The 22,806-nt window shown below is 50.4% G+C and overlaps 1 protein-coding gene across 1 annotated transcript; it reads right to left on the bottom strand.

The window, feature by feature from the left end:
- Nucleotides 1-20,088: 20,088 nt before the first annotated feature.
- NR4A2 (nuclear receptor subfamily 4 group A member 2) lies at nucleotides 20,089-22,782 on the bottom strand. Its single transcript, XM_042041254.1, has 3 exons — nucleotides 22,353-22,782; nucleotides 21,752-21,930; nucleotides 20,089-21,655 (listed from the first exon to the last, which is right to left on the bottom strand). Exons 1-3 carry the CDS (start codon nucleotides 22,565-22,567, stop codon nucleotides 21,399-21,401), a joined length of 651 nt encoding a protein of 216 aa, XP_041897188.1. The 5' UTR covers nucleotides 22,568-22,782; the 3' UTR covers nucleotides 20,089-21,398.
- Nucleotides 22,783-22,806: the final 24 nt, after the last annotated feature.

Genomic DNA, 22,806 nt, shown 5'->3' with positions numbered 1-22,806 from the left:
ATGCCAACCTGCTGCCCTGCCACCAGAGCTGCCGGGTCTCACCAAGACAGGGACAGGTGCTGCACCCTTCTATGCTCCCGTCCAAGTACTTCATCTTGAAGGAGAAATAACCATACAGTGAGAAGCCATAACACCCAAGGAGTTTCCGTAGAGTGTAGGATTTTTAAAAATGTCAAAGAGAAACGCAATAAATACACGCAAAGGGAAAATCGTAAGTGGCAAATGATTAAAGTTTGCAGAATTGGTCTTGGGAAATATTCCTCTTAAGTAAGCAGGGGAAATGCAGCCACCCTGCCAGTGGAGAGCAGCCAGAGGCAGGGAGGAGTGTGGCTGCATCCCCCCTGCTCCAGGGACAGCAACAGCAGCGCCATTGTTTGGGAGCTCTGGAGCATTTGGTTATTGGAACCAAAGGAAACGTGCTCACATGGACAAAGATAAGCTCAGTGCTGGCATTTGCCTGTTTCCTGCCCATGAAGGGATCCTGGGAGCCCTCCTTTTCCAGGCACAGCTCCTAGCCAGGGTATTTAAAAGCATGGGCAGATCAAAACATGAACGTCCAGGAGCTCAGAGCTTGTCTCTAAATTTGCTGCCTCCAGACCCCTCCCCTTCCCTCAGCACCGGGAGGATGGCCACGGGATGGGGGCAGACCTGCAGATCTGCTGACCCCCGCAGGGGTGGGTCCGGGTCCCAAACGGGAGAATTCCCTCTCACGAGGGTTTTTAACACTTTGTTGTTGCACTGAGCCAACACGAGAATTCTGGTCAGGTGAAGGAGACCCAGCGAGGGAATCTTCACTGCAGGGTGGGCATTCCCAGGAAAGTAATGCCTGGATTGCTTCAAAATAAATCTTGAAGCCACCAGGCTCTTGATTTAGTGATTCACTCACATCTCTGTAGTTGTGCCTCTCATACCCCCCCACTTCCAGCAGTACTTTTCCTTAATTGATTACGATCAAATTTCTTCAGTTGATCCCACATCCCTCAAAATCTGCTGGCCTGAAGACTAATCCTTCTGAGCTACTACCTTTCACACAAACCTCAGGTGGGTTTCCAATCTGATCTGATTACCAGACCCTCAATATGCACCAGTTTCCATCATATTTATCATACTTGCTTCATTTCCTAGGAGAAAGGGTCTGATTCATTAAAAATTATATGCTCCATTTAAGCAGGTTTTCTGCATACTTTACTCAGGAAAAAATGCTGAATGCATTTTTTTCCACATAAAAGTATGTCTTTTTTGTGATTTATCAACCTTTTATGCCCTGCCTATCAGCGGCTGCTCTCAGCCACGTACCCCAGTGGTACAGAACTCCTGGAAAGGGTGATAACAGGCGTTTCCAGCTTCCAGCTCAGAAACCACAAGGATTTCAGATGGAACAAATGCCACGTGCTTTTACCCTTTATGATATTTTTGTGTTTTCATTCAAGCAGCATCATTCACGGCTCGAACTCCCTGGAACAGTTTAATTCACACTAAATTCCATCTCAGTTTTGAGAGAGTATTTGTGGGTCAGATGCAATGCAAATATAATGGGGGCTGGAGTGGTTTTCTCTGCAGAAGCAGAGATTTCCACATTACTGTAATTTCTCTCTCTTTATTACTTTGGAGATTTAAGCGATCATTTGCTGTGAGCCATGCCACAGTTAAGGATGGAAACTTTTAATAACATCCAGGATAGAATTCACTCCTGGGCACAGAGCTCAAACAAGGCTCTGGTCCACCTGAAGCCCTCAGGATGGAGTTTACATAGTCAGGCACCTTTTCACAACCTCCTCATAATCTGACAAATTTCAGAGCTGAGAGAAAAAAGCTTTTTGAACACTTCCCTCCTGAAACTGCCTCTTCCTTTTGTTTCCTTTTCCACGTGGGGTGAGGTTATGAAGGGGAGTTGGAAAGGGGTAGAAGAAGTGGCAGGAGGCTGATGATCAAAAGGAGCAAGAGAAGGCTGTTCCCTGCCAGCACACAGCTCTTCTCCCAGAATCCCGGGATCCCTGAGGCTGGAAAAGCCCTCCCAGCCCGTCAAGCCCAAGCTGTGCCCCATCCCCACTTTGTCCCCAGCCCAGAGCACTGAGTGCCACGTCCAGAAATTCCCTGGATGCTTCCAGGGATGGGCACTCCAAGCCTCCCTGGGCAGAGAGATTCACCTGTAGTTCAAACCAAAAATGGCCAGGATGTCCCCAGAACTCTCAAGCACAGACTGTCACATGTTTGTCATGTAAAAGAAAATGCCTCTAATGAAATACCAGGAGGACAAAATGCAGAGAACAAAGGACAGTTTTAGCACCACTCTTCACACAAATCTCAGCAGATATTGCTCAGACAGCACAAGGCTCCTGGCCTGCTGGAAGGTGTCCTTGCCTGTGGCAGGGGGTTGGAACAAGATGAGTTTTAAGGTCCCTTCAACCCAGGCCAGTCTGGGATTCTGCTGCTCATGACATTTAGACAGGGCTTCAAAGCTGGGCAGCTAAACCAAACCTTTCCTTCATCATTACCCAGCACAAGAGTCTGCCTCAAGCTCCTTTAAAGAGAAAAAATGTCTTTTTCCTGCAATTTAAAGTCAGTTCCCACCAGGAAAAAACCCACCAAATTCAGGCTATTTGCTTGCAGTGCCAGGGGCAGTGATTCCATAACCCCTTTTCTGCTCCCTCCATCTGTTACCAGCACAAGCCTGACTGAGCCACGCAGGGCCTGGGGTGCCCTGGCAGCGGAGAGGCCCTCGCCAGCCTTTGCTGGGATGTGCCAGTGGGGACAGGGGAGGATCTCCATATCCCTGTGGCTGCCAGGGAGCCTTCAGGCAGGACCAGACAGTGCCCAGGGAACCACAGAGCCAGGGGAAATGTCTCTGTGGGAGCATATGAGAAGTGTCGCGAGCGCGCCTGGGCCGCGGCGCAGCTGAACACAAGTTGTCTGCACGAGAACAGGGGCTCAAGCTGTTCTTTAACTTTCAGCTCCCGAGTTCCATTTTGAACTCGGTAATTATACAACACGAGGAGTTGGCAGTTCACATGGAGAACAGATTTAGCTGCTGACAAAACGCTACTGTTCACAAAAGTTCAAGCAGTCAGAGCTCCAGTCATCCTCCAGGGCTCTCCTCGCTGTGTTGTGGGCATGGTTTGCAGGGGAGCCCAGGGGAAGGTGTCCCTGCCATGGCAGGGGGAATAGGATGGGCTCTGAGGTCCCTTCCAACCCAAAACATGCTGGGGTTCTGCTTCTCAGGCCAGAAAAAGCAAAACACAGCCACGACAAACTGTGCGAAACTTTTCCACTCTATCGAACAAAACTGTAAAATGACCAATTTCAGCTCTCTGTGGAATAAACAGAGGAAACCCACACTGCAGCCCAAACCCAACTCACCTCTGCTTAGTCTACTCTTAAATCACTAGAGCAAAGCTATCACAGACAAATATTTCCCCTGTTTTGCTAAAACTCCCCCACACCTTCACCTCAAGATGCCTTTTGATACTGGCTACATGATTTCTTCTAAGGATTTATTATTTATTAACTCTGGGTTTGGGAGACCACACTTCCTACCCCACATACTCACAGGATCCCAAACTGGGAAGGACCTTAAAGCCCATCCAGTGCCACCCCTACCATGGGCAGGGACACCTCCCCCACTGTCCCAGGCTGCTCCAAGCCCCATTGTCCAGCCTGGCCTGGGACACTGTCAGGACAATTCCCTTAGGGTCACAGCAGCACCCACTGATGCTACAGCCTCAACCTGCAATTCACGAAATGGTTCCAGCAATGCCAGCACAGGAACTCCTCTGCCAGACACGAACACCTCCACGTGCAGGTGCCACGACGAGCCCCCAGGTCTGCATGCAGTTAGCAGGTGGTACTTCATTATTTTATGAAAAGTTACATTTTGTTAAAACTACAAATTAAAGTTGCAGAATTTCTCTCCTCTCAATTTCAAATGCTCCTTTTGTGCGTGATTTCCCCTCCTTTACTACCCAGACCATTCGTGTCCCCGCAGGAGTAGTTTACAGCTTTGTGAGCATTCCCAGTGTTCCTACAATTCCATCTGATCCTTTTGCCAAGAACCTCATGGTGGAAAACGTCTTTATGCTGACACCATTTCAGCCACATTTGCTCTCGGTCTGCATTGCTCTGCACACACAACTTCGTGGTTTTGTGCTTTGCGTTCGGCATTTGATATAAAACAGTTGATATAAAACATTTGACTATCTTTACGTGAAAGATAGAAGCCACTTAAATACTCCCTGTAAGTTTCCCTCCCTCATGCACAAGGCAGCATCCCTCCCAGCCAGGCCATGGAAGAAGAGTTAAATTATCCAGTGTTTACTGGGAGAAGTGCCTCCAACAAGGAACAGAGCTCTGGGTGGGAGGAACACGAGGAGATTCAGAGATTAGAAGGCCTAATGGAGTTTGGAGGGGCTGCATTCTGAATCTATCAAACTCTGACATTTGAGGGAGCTTTATATTTTCCTCTAAGAGTAGTGCAGACCCCAGTGAATTATATAATGGAATATGTCTCCCCAATGTAATCAAAGCTGACCTAACAGATTTGTCTTTCTGGTGATACAATCTACTGAAAATCTTTAAGGAAATCAGAACTGGATTCAAACAACAAAGAGAAAAATCACTTTTTAAATACAAAGCAGGCCTAGGGAAAGCAGTTCCTACCAATTAGAAACACTGCAATCACAGAATCATGGGATGGCTTAGATTGGAAAACACTCTGAGCCCATGGAGTCCAACCATTCCCAGCACTGCCCAGGCCAGCACTGACCCCTGCCCCAGGTGCCACATCCACAGGGCTTGGAAATCCCTGCAGGGATGGGCACTGCAAACCTCCCTGGGCAGCTCTGCCAGGGCTGGGCAGCCCTTTCCATGAAGGAATCTCCCCAATATCCACCCTGCCCCTCCCCTGGCCCAGCCTGAGGCCGTTCCCTCTCCTCCTGTCCCTGTTCCCTGGGAGCAGAGCCCGACCCCCCCGGCTGCCCCCTCCTGTCAGGGAGCTGTGGGCGGGGAGGGGATTCCCCTCCCAGGACAGGGCACCACAGCCCCGAGGAAGGAGCCGATTCCTGTCACTGCTCAGGAGCCTCCGACAGTCCTTGGGATGGGACACCCCAGGGCAGACACCACCACGCTCGGAAAACAGCAGCACTGAGCTGAACGTGAATAAATCCAGCTTAAAACAAAAAAAATGTATTGATTAGGCCTGAGGAAAGGACTCCTTTCTCATCCAGAGGAACAAAAGGAAAGGACTTCAGGCTTGCCTTATAAATGCATTTCAAGAAGCATTTTTCCACATCTATGCCAAAAGAAATGGCTCTAAATTGGTACAATATTAAATTGATTTTATTAAATCCCTCAATGTAAAAACATACAAATGATTCTCCCCCAAATGTTTTAATCACACTCTAAGTGAAGTTTACCTGTTGCTAAAAAATCTCCATTTTAGGATTGCTGTTAACTGAAGAACGTAATGCTGATTTCTACAAAGTTAAGAGCAAGGAGTAAAATTCTAAAAATCAAAATTCCTCTTGCCAAGCAACTGAGCAGAGGAACTGAATCAGAAGGCAGAGCCACTGCTGGTCTCTGAGCACACACAATAAAACCAGTCAGATTCCATTTGTTAAAACATGTGATTCAATTAATTTTGCCATCTTTACTGAATAATTCACTTGATGAATCAATTCTTCTGGTAAATAAGCACTTCTACATCCCGCTGACCTCTGTGTGGGCAAAACTGATTTTTCTCTTGGCATCGATGTTCTTTGGGGCGAGGAGAGAGGGTGGCTGGCTTAGGAGGCAAGTCCAGGGGAACCGCTGAAGAGCCCCTGGTGTTGATGGACCCACCTGTGCCCAAGGCAGCCCCTTTCCAGGGGGAAGGGAACCAGGAGAACGTTCAAGCTAAGCCCAGCAGACGAACAGCCCCAGGGAATAACCCCTGGAAGCAGCCCACGCTCACTCCAACCAGCACTGGGGATGATGATGCACTTGGACACTTCTCCCTGGTTTGGTTACCCCCTGAGAGCCCCTTGGCCATTAAATGGGATGTGGGAACTCTTAAGGACAATTTCTCATTTAGCTAGTTCTATGACTAGTGAAAGATGTTATAACACTTTTAAAAACGAGGCTTTCCAGTAAGCACCACCAATTTCCTTAAAATGTTTGCCATGGAACCTTTATCTCGGAGAAAAGCTAAACATAAGGACACAGAGACAGAGAGGAGATATTCCTGCATCTATTTGAAGAAATCTCATCCATAAAGAAACAAATTGCCATGGTAATTATCACTCCCTTACTTGTAATTGTAGGAATAACCGTACATGGGTTATACATATGGACCGCTCTCATCCCGCGTGCGCTAATTCTCCCTGGAAAGAAATGATCTTTTATGGAGCAGAAGTATTAAATGTGTTCTGGCAGCGGGGAGCGCTGGCTGAGCGAGGTGCTCTGCCACAGAGCCAGCCCTGCCTGCAGATGGAACCGCTCCTGGGGCGCTGCAGAGCGGCCTCACCCCACGCTGAACCCCGAGGAACACCAATTCCGTGTTCCCAGCCAGCCTGAGGATTACCTGCTGTGCTCCAGGACAGCCCTGTCGGAGGCACAGGTGGAACCTGCCCTGGGGCACAGCCAGTCCCCACCAGGCTGCCCCCCAAAACTCCCAAACAAGCAGGGGCTGCACGATGGGCACCATGAATTATTTAAGTATCGATGTGCTGAGTGGATCTGCCATGGTTTGGGTGGTGGGGTTCTGTCAAACTGGGGCAGAGCACCGTGTAAAAGTGAAGCTCACATTTGCATTATAAAGCTAGACATGGATTAATATTTAGTTCCTCTAGTCACTGCAGAGAATCTGCTCTGAAAAGCCAAGGAGCCAGGGCTCTCGTATTCCTGGTCCAATTAGTCACTGGGAATAAATCACCCAATTCCGCTGAACAATGACCAGGGACCTTTTGGGAATAACAACTCTCTGCCCACTCACCTGCTCTTCAAACCCAGCAGGTGAGACACACAAGCTGAGTCCTAACTGGATGCCCCAGGATCCCTGGAAGTGCCCAAGGCCAGGTTGGATGGGGCTTGGAACAACCTGGGATAGTAGGAGGTGTCCCTGCCCATAAAAAACAAACAAACAAACCAACCAAAAACACACACACACACAAAAAAAACCCCTAATTTTTAAATTTCTATCCTTTTCTACAGAGATAAAGAAGGTGGCCAGGCCATCCATTTGCCAGTCCAAGTAGCACAGGAATATTTCAACTCACTGCTCCCATGGTTCCACCACTGAAACGTTCCACAAGAATCTCACCTCCAAACCCCTGTGCAGAGAGCCCTTCCTGCCTTCTCAGCCCCAAAACTCAACTCCTCAGAAATAACTTTTGTGATTTGCATTTAACTGTTTTTGACTCATGGATGTTTCCAGCAACTGCCCTTTGGAAACCTGGAACTGGAATCTCTCATTAGTCAGATTTTTCTGCCTTCTGCAGGGAGCAGCAATTGCTGCTGTAAAATTATTTATGAACAGCGAAAAAACCCCATGGATTTCACGTATGGCATTAGAAAGGAGGATTTTTATCACAAGTACTGCAAATAGGTACAGGGTTGGGGAGCAGTGCTGCACCTGCAGCAAGAGTGGGGTGGGGATTTTTTTTTGATCAGCCCTGACTGCTCCCCGTGTGCAAGGAACAGAGAAATTGGAAATGTCCTATGCTGTGCACTCATCCTGCCTTTTACTCCCAATACTTGTACATGCGTGAGGGAAACACAAACTTTTTTTAGAAGTCTTTTTCTCAGATTTTTGGCCTCAAATTTACATTAAAAAAAGAGGCTCCTATTCCTATTAATAAATGCAATTAAACTGCAAGCTAGAATATTAATTCTGGCTCTTAGTGCTTCCTAACATGTTTTTTTTTCCTCCAAAAACAGCGACAGGACGAGGTTCTGTCCTTCTGGAGCAGGTGTCTGAGATCCCACAGATTCCACCATCCGTGTCCTTTATCCCCACGCCCGCAGCCTCCTGAAAGCTTCACACGCACCCTGAGCGGTGCCGCTCTCGAGGACCAAACAGATAAATTATCGCTAGCAGCGAGGCTTAGCTGCATTTGGGAGCCGAGTCGCCCGTGTTCTGTCCAGGAGGGAGCGGGCACAGGAGAGGAATCCGCTCTTTGCGCCCCGGGCCCTCCTCGCTCCGGCGGCTCCGGGGTGCGCATCCCTTTGTCCCCGCTGATGCTCCAGGAACCCCGGCTGCCCGGGTTCTGTGCTCCTCAGGGCACGTTTCGGAATTGTTTTTAAAGCTCCTTCTGGACCCCGAGGAGGCAGGCTCAGATCCGATGTGCTGTGACAGGTAAAGGGCACCGTGAAGGCTCCGTGAGCTCCCTGCTACAGGGGGAATGTGCTCACATGTGGAGCACCCTTTCTGTGCCAGGCACAGCCACGGCCCCCGCGCACCATTTCTGAGCACTCCTCACTCCCGAGCAGGAAAATCACCCATTTGTGATGGGGTAAAGCACCACCTTACCCTTCCTGGGCTTTCCTCCTCGCAGAGCCACAGCAGGAACGGCAAACCAGGGAGCAGGGAGAGGGCAGCGCCTCCGATTTCCTTTTGTAGGGGATATAATGCCCTTTAAAACAAACCCCTTGGTATAAAAGTCCAAGCACTTCATAGCAACTGCAGCAAAGCCTAAAAACCTGTGGGCATTTTAAAAAATCCTTTCTGTTCCTCCTTTGACACAGGCAGGAGGAAAAGTTCACATTTTCATGAACCGCACGCATAATTATGCAGGAAACTTTGGAATGCCTTAATGGCAGAGGGCTGTGTGTGCCACAGAGCAGTTTGGGTTGGGAGGGACTGTAAAGCTCTTCTTTCCCTGGGCAGGGACACTTCCCCCAGAGCAGGTGCCTCTCCTCCTGGAAACCAGGCACCTCCCTGGCACGTCTGCCCACAGGCACTGACAGTCCCCACTCACTCTTGAAAGAAAAGGTTTCATCACCTTGCTTCAAAAGTTGCATTTTGATCTGTATAATGGGCTTTGTACTTAATATAACCGTCAGCAAACGCCACGAGGCTGTTCCCTGCCAGACAATGCCACTGGGCTCAGCGGGGTTCCTGCAGTCACACTCACAGGAAGAGAAATGCTGTAAATAGTGCGTTACAGGCGTCTATTTCGAGATGTATGAGGTTAGAAAGTACAAAAAAACTATTACTGTAATAATTTCTACTTCTCCAATTCCATCTAAAAATCTCAGAACTTGCTGCTCGGCCTTTGCAAGGCTCATGTTTGTGTTCCAACTTTTCCCACATATTTGATGACGGCTGTTTTTACCAGCGGAGCGGCCAGACTCCCTTACGGAGCGATTACACAAGGAATTAATTATAGGAAAAGCAGATGACAGCAGCACTGAAAATAACTCGAGGTCAAATTTATGCCGTGTATTAACTTTACGTAATCAAAGTGAGTTCAGAGTTGAACCATACCCCAAAAAGAACCTTCCAAGAAGCACCCAGCCCCAGCCAGTGTCCACTGGCAGGGCAGGAGGCTCCAATGGGTTTTGCTCACGATCCTGCCAGTGAAGAACTTCAAGGAGCAGAGGCAGTTTTTCAAACCTGAAGAACTTCACTTTGTCCTGGAGGAAACTTTATCCACCTTTTAATGACAGCACTCCAAGCTGACAAAGCCTATTCCCCCTTTAACTGCAGCCTTTTAAATCCAGGTGCCCTTCCCACTCCAGCTCTCATTTTTCCAGATATTTCCCAAACTGTGGGATGACTCCCTTGCTATCCCAAAGCAGGGAGATGCTGCTGAAAACAGCCACAGTGCTGTTCAGAGTTCTCCTGACAGAACAGCCTCACACGCTGTGCTCTACATCAGTTCATAGAAATGACAGATGGAAAGACGTTTAATTTACCCCTCTCAAACAAGGACCACTTCTCCAGGCCTCCTCACACAGCGAGAGGAGCCCAGAGCCTGCCGGAGCTGACAGATTCAGACTCTGTGGCCGGGTGTCCCTCACGCCCCCAGCCTTATCCAAACACCTCAGCACCACGAAGGGAGGGAAGGGCTGATGGACACGGCAGGAGCTGCAGGCAGAGCAGCACCACCTGCACTGTGATCCTGCTGAGCCTTCCAGCAGCCACGTGAGAGTTAACAAATTAAAAATAGGAAATTCGCCTGTTGGAGCAAGTCCGGAGGAGGCCCCGGAGCTGCTCCAGGGCTGGAGCCCCTCTGCTCTGGAGCCAGGCTGGGAGAGCTGGGAATGTTCCCCTGGAGAAGGGAAGGACACAGGGAGAGCTCCGAGCCCCTTGCAGGGCCTAAAGGGGCTCCAGGAGAGCAGGAGAGGGACTGGGGACAAGGCCTGGAAGGACAGGACACAGGGAATGGCTTCCCAGTGCCAGAGGGCAGGGATGGGTGGGATATTGGGAAGGAATTCCTGGCTGGGAGGGTGTGGAGGCCCTGGCACAGGGTGCCCAGAGCAGCTGGGGCTGCCCCTGGATCCCTGGCAGTGCCCAAGGCCAGTTGGGACAGGGCTGGGAGCAGCCTGGGACAGTGGGAGGTGTCCCTGCCCATGGAACTGGATGGGCTTTAAAGGTCCCTTCCAGCCCAGAACGTTCTGGGAGTCTGTGGAAGAGAAGCCGATCAGAAACATCCCCATGTCCTGGGCTCCAAAGCCTTGGAACACGAGGCAATGAACAGCCAGTGCCTGTCCAGAGGGTCCCCAGAGCCCCCAGCCTGCCACGTCCCTTCTGTCCCTGCCCTCAGAGAGGTGGCTGCTCCCACACCCAGCTGAGCTTCTCTGGGTGAAGCCACTAAGGCTGGGCTCTGCAGGTTTAACCTCTGCATTTTTTTTTGTTGTTTTCCAGGGTTACATTGTTTTTTAATTTAGTCTCCTTCAATATTTTGATTTCAGTTGTGCCCAAATCCAGAGGCATTCAGAGCTCAGCTCAACGCCAAAGCATCTTGGTTTCATCAACATTTACTGCTGACACCTAGGTTGATGAGGGTTTTCTCCTCTACAGCTTTCTTTTCCCTAAAAAGTTGGTATTTTGCACTGCTCTAACTCAAGAAAATTTAAGGGCTTTTTTAGAGATATTTGGTGGATTTTGTGTTTTCCCCCACACCACTCTCTGGTGGGAATCCTAATTTTCCCTTTGAAATCAGGCACATCTAGAGGCAAGGCAGAGAAGTGCCACATGGTAAACTTAAATACAGATGTGCTCTCCCAGCACCCGAAATTAAGCCATTGTTATTACACCATTCAGGGAATCCAATGACTCCTCACCATAATTTAGCTAAGATCAAGTGTAAAATCTGTTTAATAATACCCGGTACATCCTCTATCCTGGAGATTATATCCTGCATTTGCAGGGCATTGACTCCATAATCTAACAGGTCTTTTCCATCTCTGACTTCTATTAGCCTATGAATTATAACAAAAGGACCATTAGGCAAACCATAATTGTGGAAACAGCCTCTGACACCTGAGACTAACTCCCGCCATGGCAGGAAAAACTAAAATTAAAACACAGACAATTGAAGGGAAAGCATTCCCTTTATCCAAGTGTTAACTCACTCTATTGAAATCAGGAAACAAAACTCACTAAGACACAGAAAAGGCATTTTTCCCTCCCCATCTCTTTAGAGAAAAGACCTTGTTTGGGCAGCACAGCAAGTGCTGGTCTGTCCCTGCAGGAGGGATGGGGCTGGGGGTTACTTGGGATATTTTCCCTATCTGCTGCCTCTACCCAACCCAACTTGTCCTGCGCCCTGGAGCCACTTCTGCCAAGAAAAGTCACATCTTCCAAGGAGCTTCACCTGGGGAAGCGTAAAACAACAGAGCAACCCAAAAGGCTCAGGAAAGGCAGAAAGCATCCAGCCGAGGCTGCCTGGGAAGGGGTGGGAAGCGCAGCCATCCTCCAGCAGCTCTGGCTAGCACACATCCCTGCAAAGGTCATCGGCTCTGCAAACACCTCAGAGGGAAAGAGGAGTTCGCAGATGAAGTCACACACTGTAACACACACGCGGGGAATGCAGAGTGCGCAGAGCCCCGCCGAGGGGAGCGGCGAGGAGCCACCTTCAGCTCCCTGCTGCCGGGGCTGGGCCAGCTGTCCCAGCTCATCCTGGCTGCCTGGGCACTGGCCAGGCTCTGCTCTGCCCCGGGAGCTGCCCAGGCCAGGGCCAGGCAGGAGGGCTGCCAGCATGGAGGGGCTGTTCTTCCCCAGCATCCATCCTCCCCATCCCAGCACCGCAGCTCGGCTCTGCCCGCAGCCATCCCGCCCTCCTGGGCATGGCAGGCACGTGGTGTCCAGTTATCACTGACCAAAGGCCCAGGATCCGTGCTGGGGGTGTGAATAGCTGAGGGAATTCCAACACTACTCCCTGAACACAGAGGCACCTCACGCCGAGGCCTCGGTGCTCTGAGCAGCTGTGCTGCTCCCCAGCTGCACAGATTGAGCCCCACAGGTAGGGTGAGGGACACCCCATGAGGTCACCTCGGTCCCATGCCGGCAGGATGTCACCCTGTGCTCAGGGCAGGGGTCGGAGGAGCACGTCATGGTTTGGGACCAGCAGAGCACCCCCCGGCACTGGAGTGAGCCATTCCCAACGCCTTCCTGACAAAAATCACAGCTTTCAGCTCTCCGTAACATTTCTCCAGCTTAATTAAGAAATACTTTTCACATGACCAACTACTCCTTTTTTCCATTACTTCTAACACGACTGTTTATGCAAAACACACTCATTAAAGACAGTTCTGCAGCATCATCTCCTCACACCGCAATCTGCAAAGAAAGAGCGCGGGCTGATCCCTTACCTTTGCACATCCTACTGCTTCCCAGAAGCCAGGCTGGAGGAGCTGCGAACTGGAGCCAAGCCCATGGATCCATGTGCTGCACCGGGCTCTCGCACAGCTGTGCTCTGCACCATGGAGCAGACTTACAGCACATCTGCTCTCCGCTCCCAGCCCTCCGCCGCGCGCGGGCTGCCAATTGTGCCTCGCCGTGCCAAACCGGGTGGCAGAGAGGGCTGATTATTATTTATGGAACAGAGGGATATCCAGTAGGGATTAGGAGGACTCTCAAGATCACTTCTGTTTGCAACTTGAGCGGGGTTTGAAAATGGGTCTTTTCAAATGGCAGCAAGTGAAATTATACATTTCTGCCACGACGCGCTTGGAGCCACATTAACGCTTTCATTTAAAAATCGGTTTTACACGGGGGTTAGGAGTTGGCTGCAAGTGCTCTCCATGAGCTAGAAGCAGCCACACCTGAATTGCTTTTCTCATTAAAATCAGATCCTGAGGAATATCCATGCAAAGAGCCTATTGACCAAACAGAATCCATGGAAAAGCACACGGCAAAGCCCACTCGAGTCCAACAGGGAAGTGTCACCTGCTGACAGCTGTGACACCCTCGCTGCCATCACTGCTGCACTTCAGAGCCTCTGACTTCAGCAAACAGGCAGAAGCAGTGCAGGAAACAATCCTGCACAGCAGGAGAGACAGTGGGAGCTCACCAGGAGAGCGAACATTGCCTCTCTCCCGATCACAGGCACCCCAGAACCGCCCAGCCCTGGTTCCGCAGGCCCCGTGCTGCTCCCAGTCACCTCCTCACCTCAGAGCACATTCCCACTTCTCATTTCATACCATCAGTAAGGTGGGGAAAGACTGATAGAGTTGGAAAAGTGCCCCCAGCCTGGCCCTTTTTAACTCCTCTTTCAAGCAGGTTTTGGTGGGACACTGCCTCAGAATTTCCAGCATGTTCCCATCCGCACTCCCAGCTCCGAGCTGTAATTGAGCCTGGAGCAGGGAGTGCCATGAGATGGCATCTGCACCAAAAGAAGCAACTCCTGTTTTATTTTTCCTATTTCCTACAGAAATATCTCCACAGTATTAATCCCTATTAAATATTGGCTTAACTTGGGAAGGACCTGGGGCCGGATGCATGAAATCAGGATTCCTTCCTGGAAGCACAGACTCCAGCACAAACACATGGGAATGTTCTCGGAGCTTGTACATCCTCTGATCCCTTCAGAAAATAAACCTGCTCCAGCTTTCCATGGCACAGGTATTCCTGGCATTGCAATACCAAGGGTTTCTCTTCAGCCCCTGCTTTACTCAGCCTGCAACTTTCTCCCCTAGGATGTCTCCGGAGGCAGAGAACAGATGTTTGGAGTTCATTTTAGCACCACCTCTCTAACAGCGGGAACTTTTTCCTGGTAACTTTGTCATTAAATCTTATTTTGTTTGCAAATCTGTTAAAAATACAGCTCTAACGCAAATGTATTTTAGGGAACATGCATTTCTCATCGTGGCCCTACTGCTCACTTAGAGATGAGGAAAGCATTGTGAACACATGAAATACATTTGTTTGTGTCAGGAAAGACAATGAAATAAAGATGTAGCAATTCTTTCAGTTCTATAAGTTTCATCTTCAGGAATTAGCACAACATCATTTCTACAGAGGTTTTCAGGAGAAAAGATGTCAGTTTATGATTTGAAATTAATTTGTAATAGGCCCAACTGTGTTTTATTGTCCTTCTTTGTGCTCTCTGTTACACAGGAGATTATTCATGATATAAATATAATGAATGTATGAATTGGGGGTGCTATTCTTCAGTACCCTCAATCACTTACATTTTATAAACATTTATATAAAATGTTGCGGTGCTGTGCTGGCCAGCCCTGAGTTTCAGCAGTTTGTTGATGCCATATACTCACACACCTAAGGTTGCAAAATTTGTGATCACGTACTGCAAGTCGCATCACTCAAAAATCATCTCCATTCTTTTCAGAAACATCCAGGGAAATACACAATTTTACAGCAAAACAGGAAAAAACACACCATGAGAGTTCTATGACAGCTTTATAGAAATGCTGTGTTCTGAAAACATGAGAGTCCTGAACCTTCCCTAAGTAACTGCAGAGACAAACCCCCGAGTGCAGGAGCAGCCAGTCCTGATTCCATGGACCCAGCAGATTCCTGCTCATCCACTCCTGTGTTTGCCATTTCTTACAACAGCAGAGTAAAATTGCCAGAACTGAGGATCCCAAACTTCTTAAATGGCTCTGAAAGACGACTACCCAACCATTTAACAGTGGCACAGCTCCTACAGAAAGGACTTTTAGAATCATGGAATCACCAAATGCTGGAGTGGTTTGGGTTGGAAGGGACCTTATCCCATTCCACTGTCCCAGGCTGCTCCAAGCCCCGTCCAGCCTGGCCTGGGACACTTCCAGGGGCAGCCACAGCTGCTCTGCAGGCTGGCAGGGAGCAAGCAGAGATAAAAACAGGAGAAATATTTGGGACCAAAAAACGTCAACCCATGCACACCCAGGAGAGGCTTGGAAAGACCGAGGCGTAGAAGCAAGCCTGCGGGAATGCCGTGTCTGCGCGCAGGAGGAGCAGCGCCGCGCAGGTACCAACACCCGCGGAGCCCTCTCCCTGCAGAGGGGTGACCGTGTCCGGCACAGGGAGCCCGCTGGGCCCCGCTCGGCCCGGCGCTGCCGTGGCACTGCTCTGCCGAGCCCCAGCGAGCACAGCCGGGTGGGGATGAAGGCCGTGCCTCTGACGGGAGCAGCAAACCTCATGGCACCGCGGCCTGGGCCCGGCCTTCCCTGCCCGGAGCCCGAGCGCTTCCAGAGGGGCCGGCGGCGCCCGCTGCTCCTCCCGCAGCTGAGCTCCGCATCCTTGGCCTTTAAAGTTTAGCTCCAGAGCTTGTCGCTTCCCTTTATTTCTCTGTGAAGCAGCTGGAGGGGGTGTGGGGCCCAGGTAGGGCCCTTTGCTGCTGCCAGAGCCGAGCCAGCGCCGCGGGCCCGCCCTGGCCCCGACGAGTGGCACCGGCGCAGCCCCGGCCCCGCTTCAGCGCCCGAACTCTGCCCCAGCACCCAGCACTCACAGCCCAGCCACGCCACGAGCTGTTCTGGAGGATGGGAACACACAGAAAAGGCTTTTTGCTCTTTGTTTTATCCTGTGTCACAGCTCCGTGGCATTGTCTGCAGCTCTGGCTGGGGTGCTGCAGCTCGCTGTGTCATTTTTATGGAATATTAAAACCGTAGAATAATTAAAATTTTGGATTTTTCTTTGTACGAAACCAAATTAGTCAAGAAAAATGAGCCAAGTAATGTTATTTAGTGTTTATTAATGCAGGCAGGTAAGTTCCTGTGCCTCCAGTAGGACACCCAACAAGCACTAAAAGCTGGGTTTGCCGGTGCTGTAGAAGAGATCCATCCCATTAAAGCCATTAATTCAGCCAGAGCATCAGCCCAGCACACACAGCAACAACCAAAAGCCCACCCCAGTGACCTCCACAGCTGCAGGCATGGGCACCAGGCCCCAGCCCCCCCAAAGGGGATTACACAGAAAGGCTGAGTGTCCACACACAAAACTTGATCAAACATCACTTCTCCCAAGCAGAAATATTCATCTGAATTAAACTCTTCCACCTCACAAAAGCAGCTCAATTGTAAATGAGGGAGCTCAGGAAGAAAGGGTAAAGTGACCAAAATGCCTGAGTTTTGCTACAGAAATTCTCACCTTAGTGATGGTCCCAAAATTACAAATGAGATTTGGTTTCTTACAGTAAACTATAAAGATTTGAATAAAAATTAGAAATTCTCTGACTAGACAAGAGGCCTGTCCCATGAGATGGGCTGTGTACACTGGTCCAAAAGCAGATTTCTCCTCAGTCCCTTGGCCTGGCACCTTCCCCGTGGTGCAGCAAGCACCATGCCAGGAACTCGAGCCACCCCAAACCTCCTCCCTGGCTCCAGCAGGGCTGCCCTGCTCGTGTTCTAACAAACCAAACATGTTCCTATTGCATGTGCATGAGGCTGCAGCTGTGCAGGCGCCCCTCACCCTCAGATCCTCATGGATCTGCAGGCCAGACAGGCTGCTGTGGAAGGAGAACACAAATCACCTGTTCTGTCCAACCGAGCTCTCCCGGCCATCCTTGCACCCCATTAAAATGCAATAATCCCATTAAAATGCAACAATGCCACTATGTTGAGAGACACACTTTGAAATAAAATAAATTTTAAAAACAAACAAACAAACCCACAAAGCCTGAGCTTCTCTACACATCCACCCTTGTGCCTCCAACCCACAGTGCCAGAGAAGGAAACTCTTTACTGCTAAAACAGGGGAGCAGAGACAGGAGGAAATCAGGAAAACAGAGAAAGCACACCATATAGAAAATGTCAAATATGTCAAAACATTCATGAATACCAACATCTCCCTGTGCTCCATCCCCAGCTGCAGAGGTTACTTAGGGCTAACGTTTCAGCAAGTGCAGATTATGCAGCACAGGCTTTACTTATACATAAAAAAATCAGATACAGGTGCATCCAAGGTGCTTTTTGCATGCAGCCAGTCCGGGGATTTCTCCCTCCAAAGAAAACTCAGGAGGGTAAAATCACATAAAGCACGAATTTCCCAGCTCTGACCACCCCAGATGTAAATTCCTGCTGGCCGCTCACGGAGCCCGTGACACACACGGTGAGGATAATTAGGGAGAGGACTGAAAGCAACTGTTGCCGATTGCATTCCCAAACCAATAAAGCACCCACACGGGCTCATGCCCGCAGCAATTCATCTCCAGGAAAGGCGGATTCGGAGCACGGCAGGCACACACCTCCTCGTCCCCGAGTCACCGCCTGGGAATTCTGTCAGCCCAGTTCGGTGGCACTCTGAGCTCAACACACCCAGGACAACATCACGTCTTCCAGGCCCTCCGAAAAACGCAGCTGAAATTAAATGTCACCAGTGGAATACCGTGGGCTGTGTGAGCAGCAAACACCTGACCTGAATTCACCCCCAGTTTGTTTGTCAAGTTTGGAAATCTTGGCATATTTGGGAAAATTGTGCCTTGGTGTAACCTCCTCACCCATCTGCAGCAGGAGAAGGAAGGGGCCCAGCTCTGGAGAGAAACAGGACCCCCTCCTGCTTGGGCTTCCCTGGGAACACCAATGTGACCGCCAGACAAAGCGAACAGACTCCATTCTTACACCTCGGTGCATCAGAGGAGTAACTCCACAGAAAACAGTGCAATTGGATGAGCAAAACAAGAAGTTGGGTTCAAATCAGCCCAGTGGGTTGGTAAGGAACTACAAAAGCTGAAATTGCCAGAGAACAAACCAGGACAGGTCTGGCTGCCCCTCACACGAGCCCAGCAGAACAAGCAGTAACAAATTCCAGCAGCAGCACAGGGCTAAAATAATTAAGATAGCTATTGATCTGGAATATTGCAAGCCTGGAGAAGTGAAACCCTTTAATAAATCCTCCCATTGATACCACCAGTTAAAAATTATTCCTCCAGCTCCATATTCTGTGTCGAGCTCCCACTCCAAACATTTTTCTGAATGTCTCTATACAGTGCTCAGTGTTTCCTCCCTGCTTCGCTAGAGCCTGCAGAACACGGCAAGCGGGAGCCCAGGCAGCACAGAGGCTCTGGCAGCGCTCCCCTCTCCAGCCTACTCTGGAAGCGGCCCCCGAGCCCCTGGAAGCCCTCCCCGCTGCGGTCCCTGCCCGAGCGCACCTCGGTGCCCGTGTCCGGCCGGCAGCTCCCTCCAGCCTTTGCTCCGCGCTCGGCTCCGCCGCACACTGACCCAGCGAGCCACGGCCCGGGCAGGAGCGCGCCGGGGAGTTGGGGAAAACTGCGGGAAGAGGAGGTGACCGGGGGAAAAGCCGAGGCAGGTGTGAAATGGCCGCCTGGGAAGGATAAAGTCTGCTTTCCCCAGGTGCAGAGGGTTAAACCTGTTAGAAAAGTTGCTGCGAAAGACGCTGAGGAAAGTGGTGGAAGCAGCTGATTTCTGGGAGGAATTGGGAGCAGCTGGGGGTTATTTAGAGGGGATCGAGTTGTTAAATTCTTTCTATAAACAAGTTTTTTGGTTTTTTTTTGCATTTTAAACCCTTCTGCAGCATAGACATTTACACTTTCATATCTATTTACACACATTTAGGGAACGCCTATATGCTCTCTATATATTATGGGGATATCTGTATTTCATATGCACTGTTTAGGTTAAAGTCACAACAACTCCAGCCCCGTGCCTGTGGCAATCCCAAGCTCAAGACCCCGCTCAGGATGAATTAGGCAGCACCTGCCTCTGCCCCAGCGCCGCTCCGTGCCCCTCCACAGCACCCGCCTGCCACGGCACCGACTTTTATTCCTTCTTACGATTCTTTATTTTAGGAATGTTCCGCTCGACCGAACCGCAAAGCCCCTTCCCCAGCAAACCGGGTGCTCGGGGCTCGCCCGCACCGGGGGCTGCTGAGCCGCGGATCGCAGCCCCCCGGCACCCCCGGGATGGGGATGCGGCACCGGGATGGGGATGCGGCACCGGGGAGAGGCTGCCTCTCACCCGTGTCCGTGGGGTTTTGGATCGGGCACCGAGGGACGCGCGGCAGAGAGGAGTAAAACCGATCCCGGGAGTGCCTTCCCCACCCTCCCGCGGGCAGTATTTTGTCTCCCAGAGGCGAGAGGCTGAAGTTCCGTCCCCCACGGGCGAACCACCGGATTTTGGGGTCCTCCTCCCTCTCCACGCGCGGGATCCCCGCGAGCGCATCCCGGTCCCCGGCGGCGCCGGGACCCGCGGGGCTCGGAGCGCGGGGTCGGTGCCGCGGGGCTCCGAGCGGCGCCCCGACCTAAAGCCTGGCAGGGCCCCGAGGCTTTGGGGGGAAGCGCTCCCCGGAACCCCGCTTTGCTCCGCGCTGCCCCTCCTGGCCCCCGCACCCCTCCGCCGCCGCGGGGGCAGGTTTGGGAATTAAATTCCTTCATTAAAGGTGTTTTCCTGAGGAATTAGGCCCCCCGACAAAGGGATGCGCCTGAGCAAACGCCGGCGCGGGAGGAGGGAGAGAGGGATGGATGTCGCAGGATGCGGGGTCCTGGTGCGGGGTCTGGATGCGGCGGGGACCGAGCGTGGTAAAACCCGGGAAAGGACCAACCTCCGAACCGCGGCTTTTCCTCCTCTTCCTCCCGCGGAGCCGGCGGCAGCGAACGGGAGCGGCCCCGTCCATCGCCGCTCCGGGATCGCCGCACGGGCAGAGGCTTTTGTCCCCTGGGTGCGGCGCAGGCTGGCGGAGGAGCTTCGCACTTCGGCAGAAAGGAGACGAAATTCGATTCGTTTACATGTTTTATTGTTGTAAACATTAAAATTGTCTTTCTCAAAGAAAGAGTTCTCGGGAGAAAAAATAATAATAATAATAATAATAATAATCCGCGTTTCTAACTGTCGTACACCATATTAAAAAAAGGCAGCGACTTTCCCGTGTGCCAAACCGGGGTATACAAAGAAAAATACTACAGAATATGGCAATATTAAAAATATTACTCGAACATAAAATAATATATTAACCGACAATTTTTAGACATAAAAAACCAAACGGAACAAAACAAACCAAAAATTCAAAGTGCTCAGTAATTTCCAGGGAGTTATGTATAGTATAAGCACTCTGGAAACAGTCAAAAGCTGCTGCATGCAAGATCTGTTTAGCTTTAGACAACAAAATAATCAAGATATAAACTTCTTCTTTAATCAACATCAACAGTACATACAACACTTACAAACAAGGGGTGTCGGGCGGTGTTTACAAACACTATGTTCCCTTTGGGGGGGATTCCGGGGGGTAACACTTGTGCCCACCTATTTTACAATTGAGAAAATGTTTGAAGCTTAGATAACTACCAGTCTTTATAAAAGCTACCAGACTACATAGTGTCTGAAATACTATTTATAGAATATAGACATTACTGAAATAGCAAGTGCCTATAACATTGTCACCCTGGAATCGTCATGCTTCCCTGGTATGGACAGATTGGGTTTTCTTTTTTATTAATTCTCCTTTTTTTTTTTAATTCTTTTTTTTTCCAAACACATTTAGCTTTTATTTTTATTTTTTTTTTTTTAGAATTGTTTTCCATGTTTCATCATAAATAGGCACAGAATAATTTTTTAAAAAGCCAAACTGCATCTGATAAATTTACAAGCCTTTGCCTTCATTAATGCCACGTCACCCACGCAATGTTTGGGGTTTGGGTATATTACAGCTTTCTTTTACAGCAGAAAACTTTAGTCTTTAGGAGGGAGAGACCTGTGGGTCACCTCAACGCCTGGTTTGTCACCGCGTGAGTCTGAGCCGCGCGCCCGGCGTTGCCAGACAGGCTTGACTTTCGAACCAGAAGTCCTTAATAATAAATTCATTTAGAAGCCGATAATAAAAAGTTTATACCATGGTATTTGTGTAGTCCATGAGCTGCATCCATGATGCCCCAGAGCCAAAATGCCCATCGCGTTCTGCCTGCAGGAGTTTGCAACACTGGCTGGGTGGGAACTGGCACCCAGGGGTACTGCTCTGGGCCCAGACCAGCTCCCCTTCAGGCAGGTGGAGCTTCTCCTCGGGTCAGTGGAAGCGCACGGGAAGAGTCTTAAAAAGGTAAAGTGTCCAGAAAAAGTTTGTCAATTATTGCTGGCGGTGGCACCAAATCTTCCAGTTTCAGGTAGAAAATGCGCTGCAGCCCCTGTGTGCAAAGCGTGCGGAGTTCGGGGAGCTTCCCCAAGAGTTTGGACAAATAGTTGGGGCGATTCAGCCCCCCGTTATTGAAAGTCACATGGTCTTTGAGACAATTTACAATCTTGTTCTGAAGCTCTTCCACCCTCTTGGGTTCCTTGAGCCCATGCCTCTCTGCAAAGAGAAGGGTGCAGGACATTATGGATCTGACACGGAGAAAGGCGGGCAGGGGAGCAGGAGCAGGGCCGGGCGGGAAAGGGGGACACTGACCTGTCACCATGGCCAGGGCAGCGATGCAAGAGAAGGCAGAGATATCGATGTTCATGTTTTGCAAGTTGGAGGAAAATTCCACAATGGAATCGATCCACTCCCCAAAGCCACGGACGCACTGCAACCGGTGCAGGACCACCCCGTTGCAGAAGATCAGCTTCCCCTCCACGGGGTTGGACCTGGAAGGAAGGGGACAACCCCAGAATGAACTGATGGATGAATGAGAGAGGGAGGAAAATTAGATAGAAAGAGAAAAAGGAGGAAAAGAAAGAGAAAGACAAAAGATAAGAGAAAAGAAAGTGACAATGAGCGAAAGGAAGAAAGCAAGAAAGACAGGGAGGGAGAGAAAGAAGGGACAGAAGGATAAAATAGAGAAGAGAGAATGAAAGAGAAAAAAGAACAAGAGAGAACAGGAAAGAAATAAAAAAATAATAAGAAAGGAGATGGTGGGGGAGAAAAGCTAAACAACTAATTACTTGAGGAGCAATAAATGAAGGATTTAAGAGGCACCTAATTACCGAGGAGTTAATAAAATGCAGATCAGTGGACCTTGGAAGGGTCTGATTCCCTGCCCGCCCAGCGCTCCCCGACCCCCGCTCACCTGTACGCCAGCCGCAGCACGAACAGCTCCAGGAAGGCGGACTCGAAGAGCAGGTCCTGGTCCGTTTTGGGGAGGTCACTGAAGCCGGGGATTTTTTCCGCCCACCCTCGGATGATCTCCATGGAGCCGGTCAGGAGATCGTAGAACTGCTGGATGTGCTGGGTGTCGTCACCGCTCAGCTGGTAGTCGGGGTTAGCCTGGAACTGGAAATTCATTTTAAAAAGCACTTAATGAGGTTCTCTAAAGTCTATAACCCGTGAAATTGCTCACCCCGTCCCCGGCCGGGGAGCGGGCTGGGATAACAATTAAAGCTCTCTCTGACCGGTGAGGAAATTAGATGTGCCGGGGCAATTAATTCGATTAGGAACGGCGCTCCGAGGCCGCCGCTCTCCGTGCGCGGGGGGCCCGATCCCGGGGCGGCGCCGGCGGGGCTGAGCCGAGCCCCGGCCGCCCG

This window comes from Corvus kubaryi, unplaced genomic scaffold (genome assembly GCF_017639235.1).
Source record: "Corvus kubaryi isolate FWS band 111438036 unplaced genomic scaffold, C.kubaryi_AGA036_p1.0 37396, whole genome shotgun sequence".
In the NCBI taxonomy this organism is placed as follows: domain Eukaryota; kingdom Metazoa; phylum Chordata; class Aves; order Passeriformes; family Corvidae; genus Corvus; species Corvus kubaryi.
This window is presented reverse-complemented; position numbering and strand designations above follow the sequence as displayed.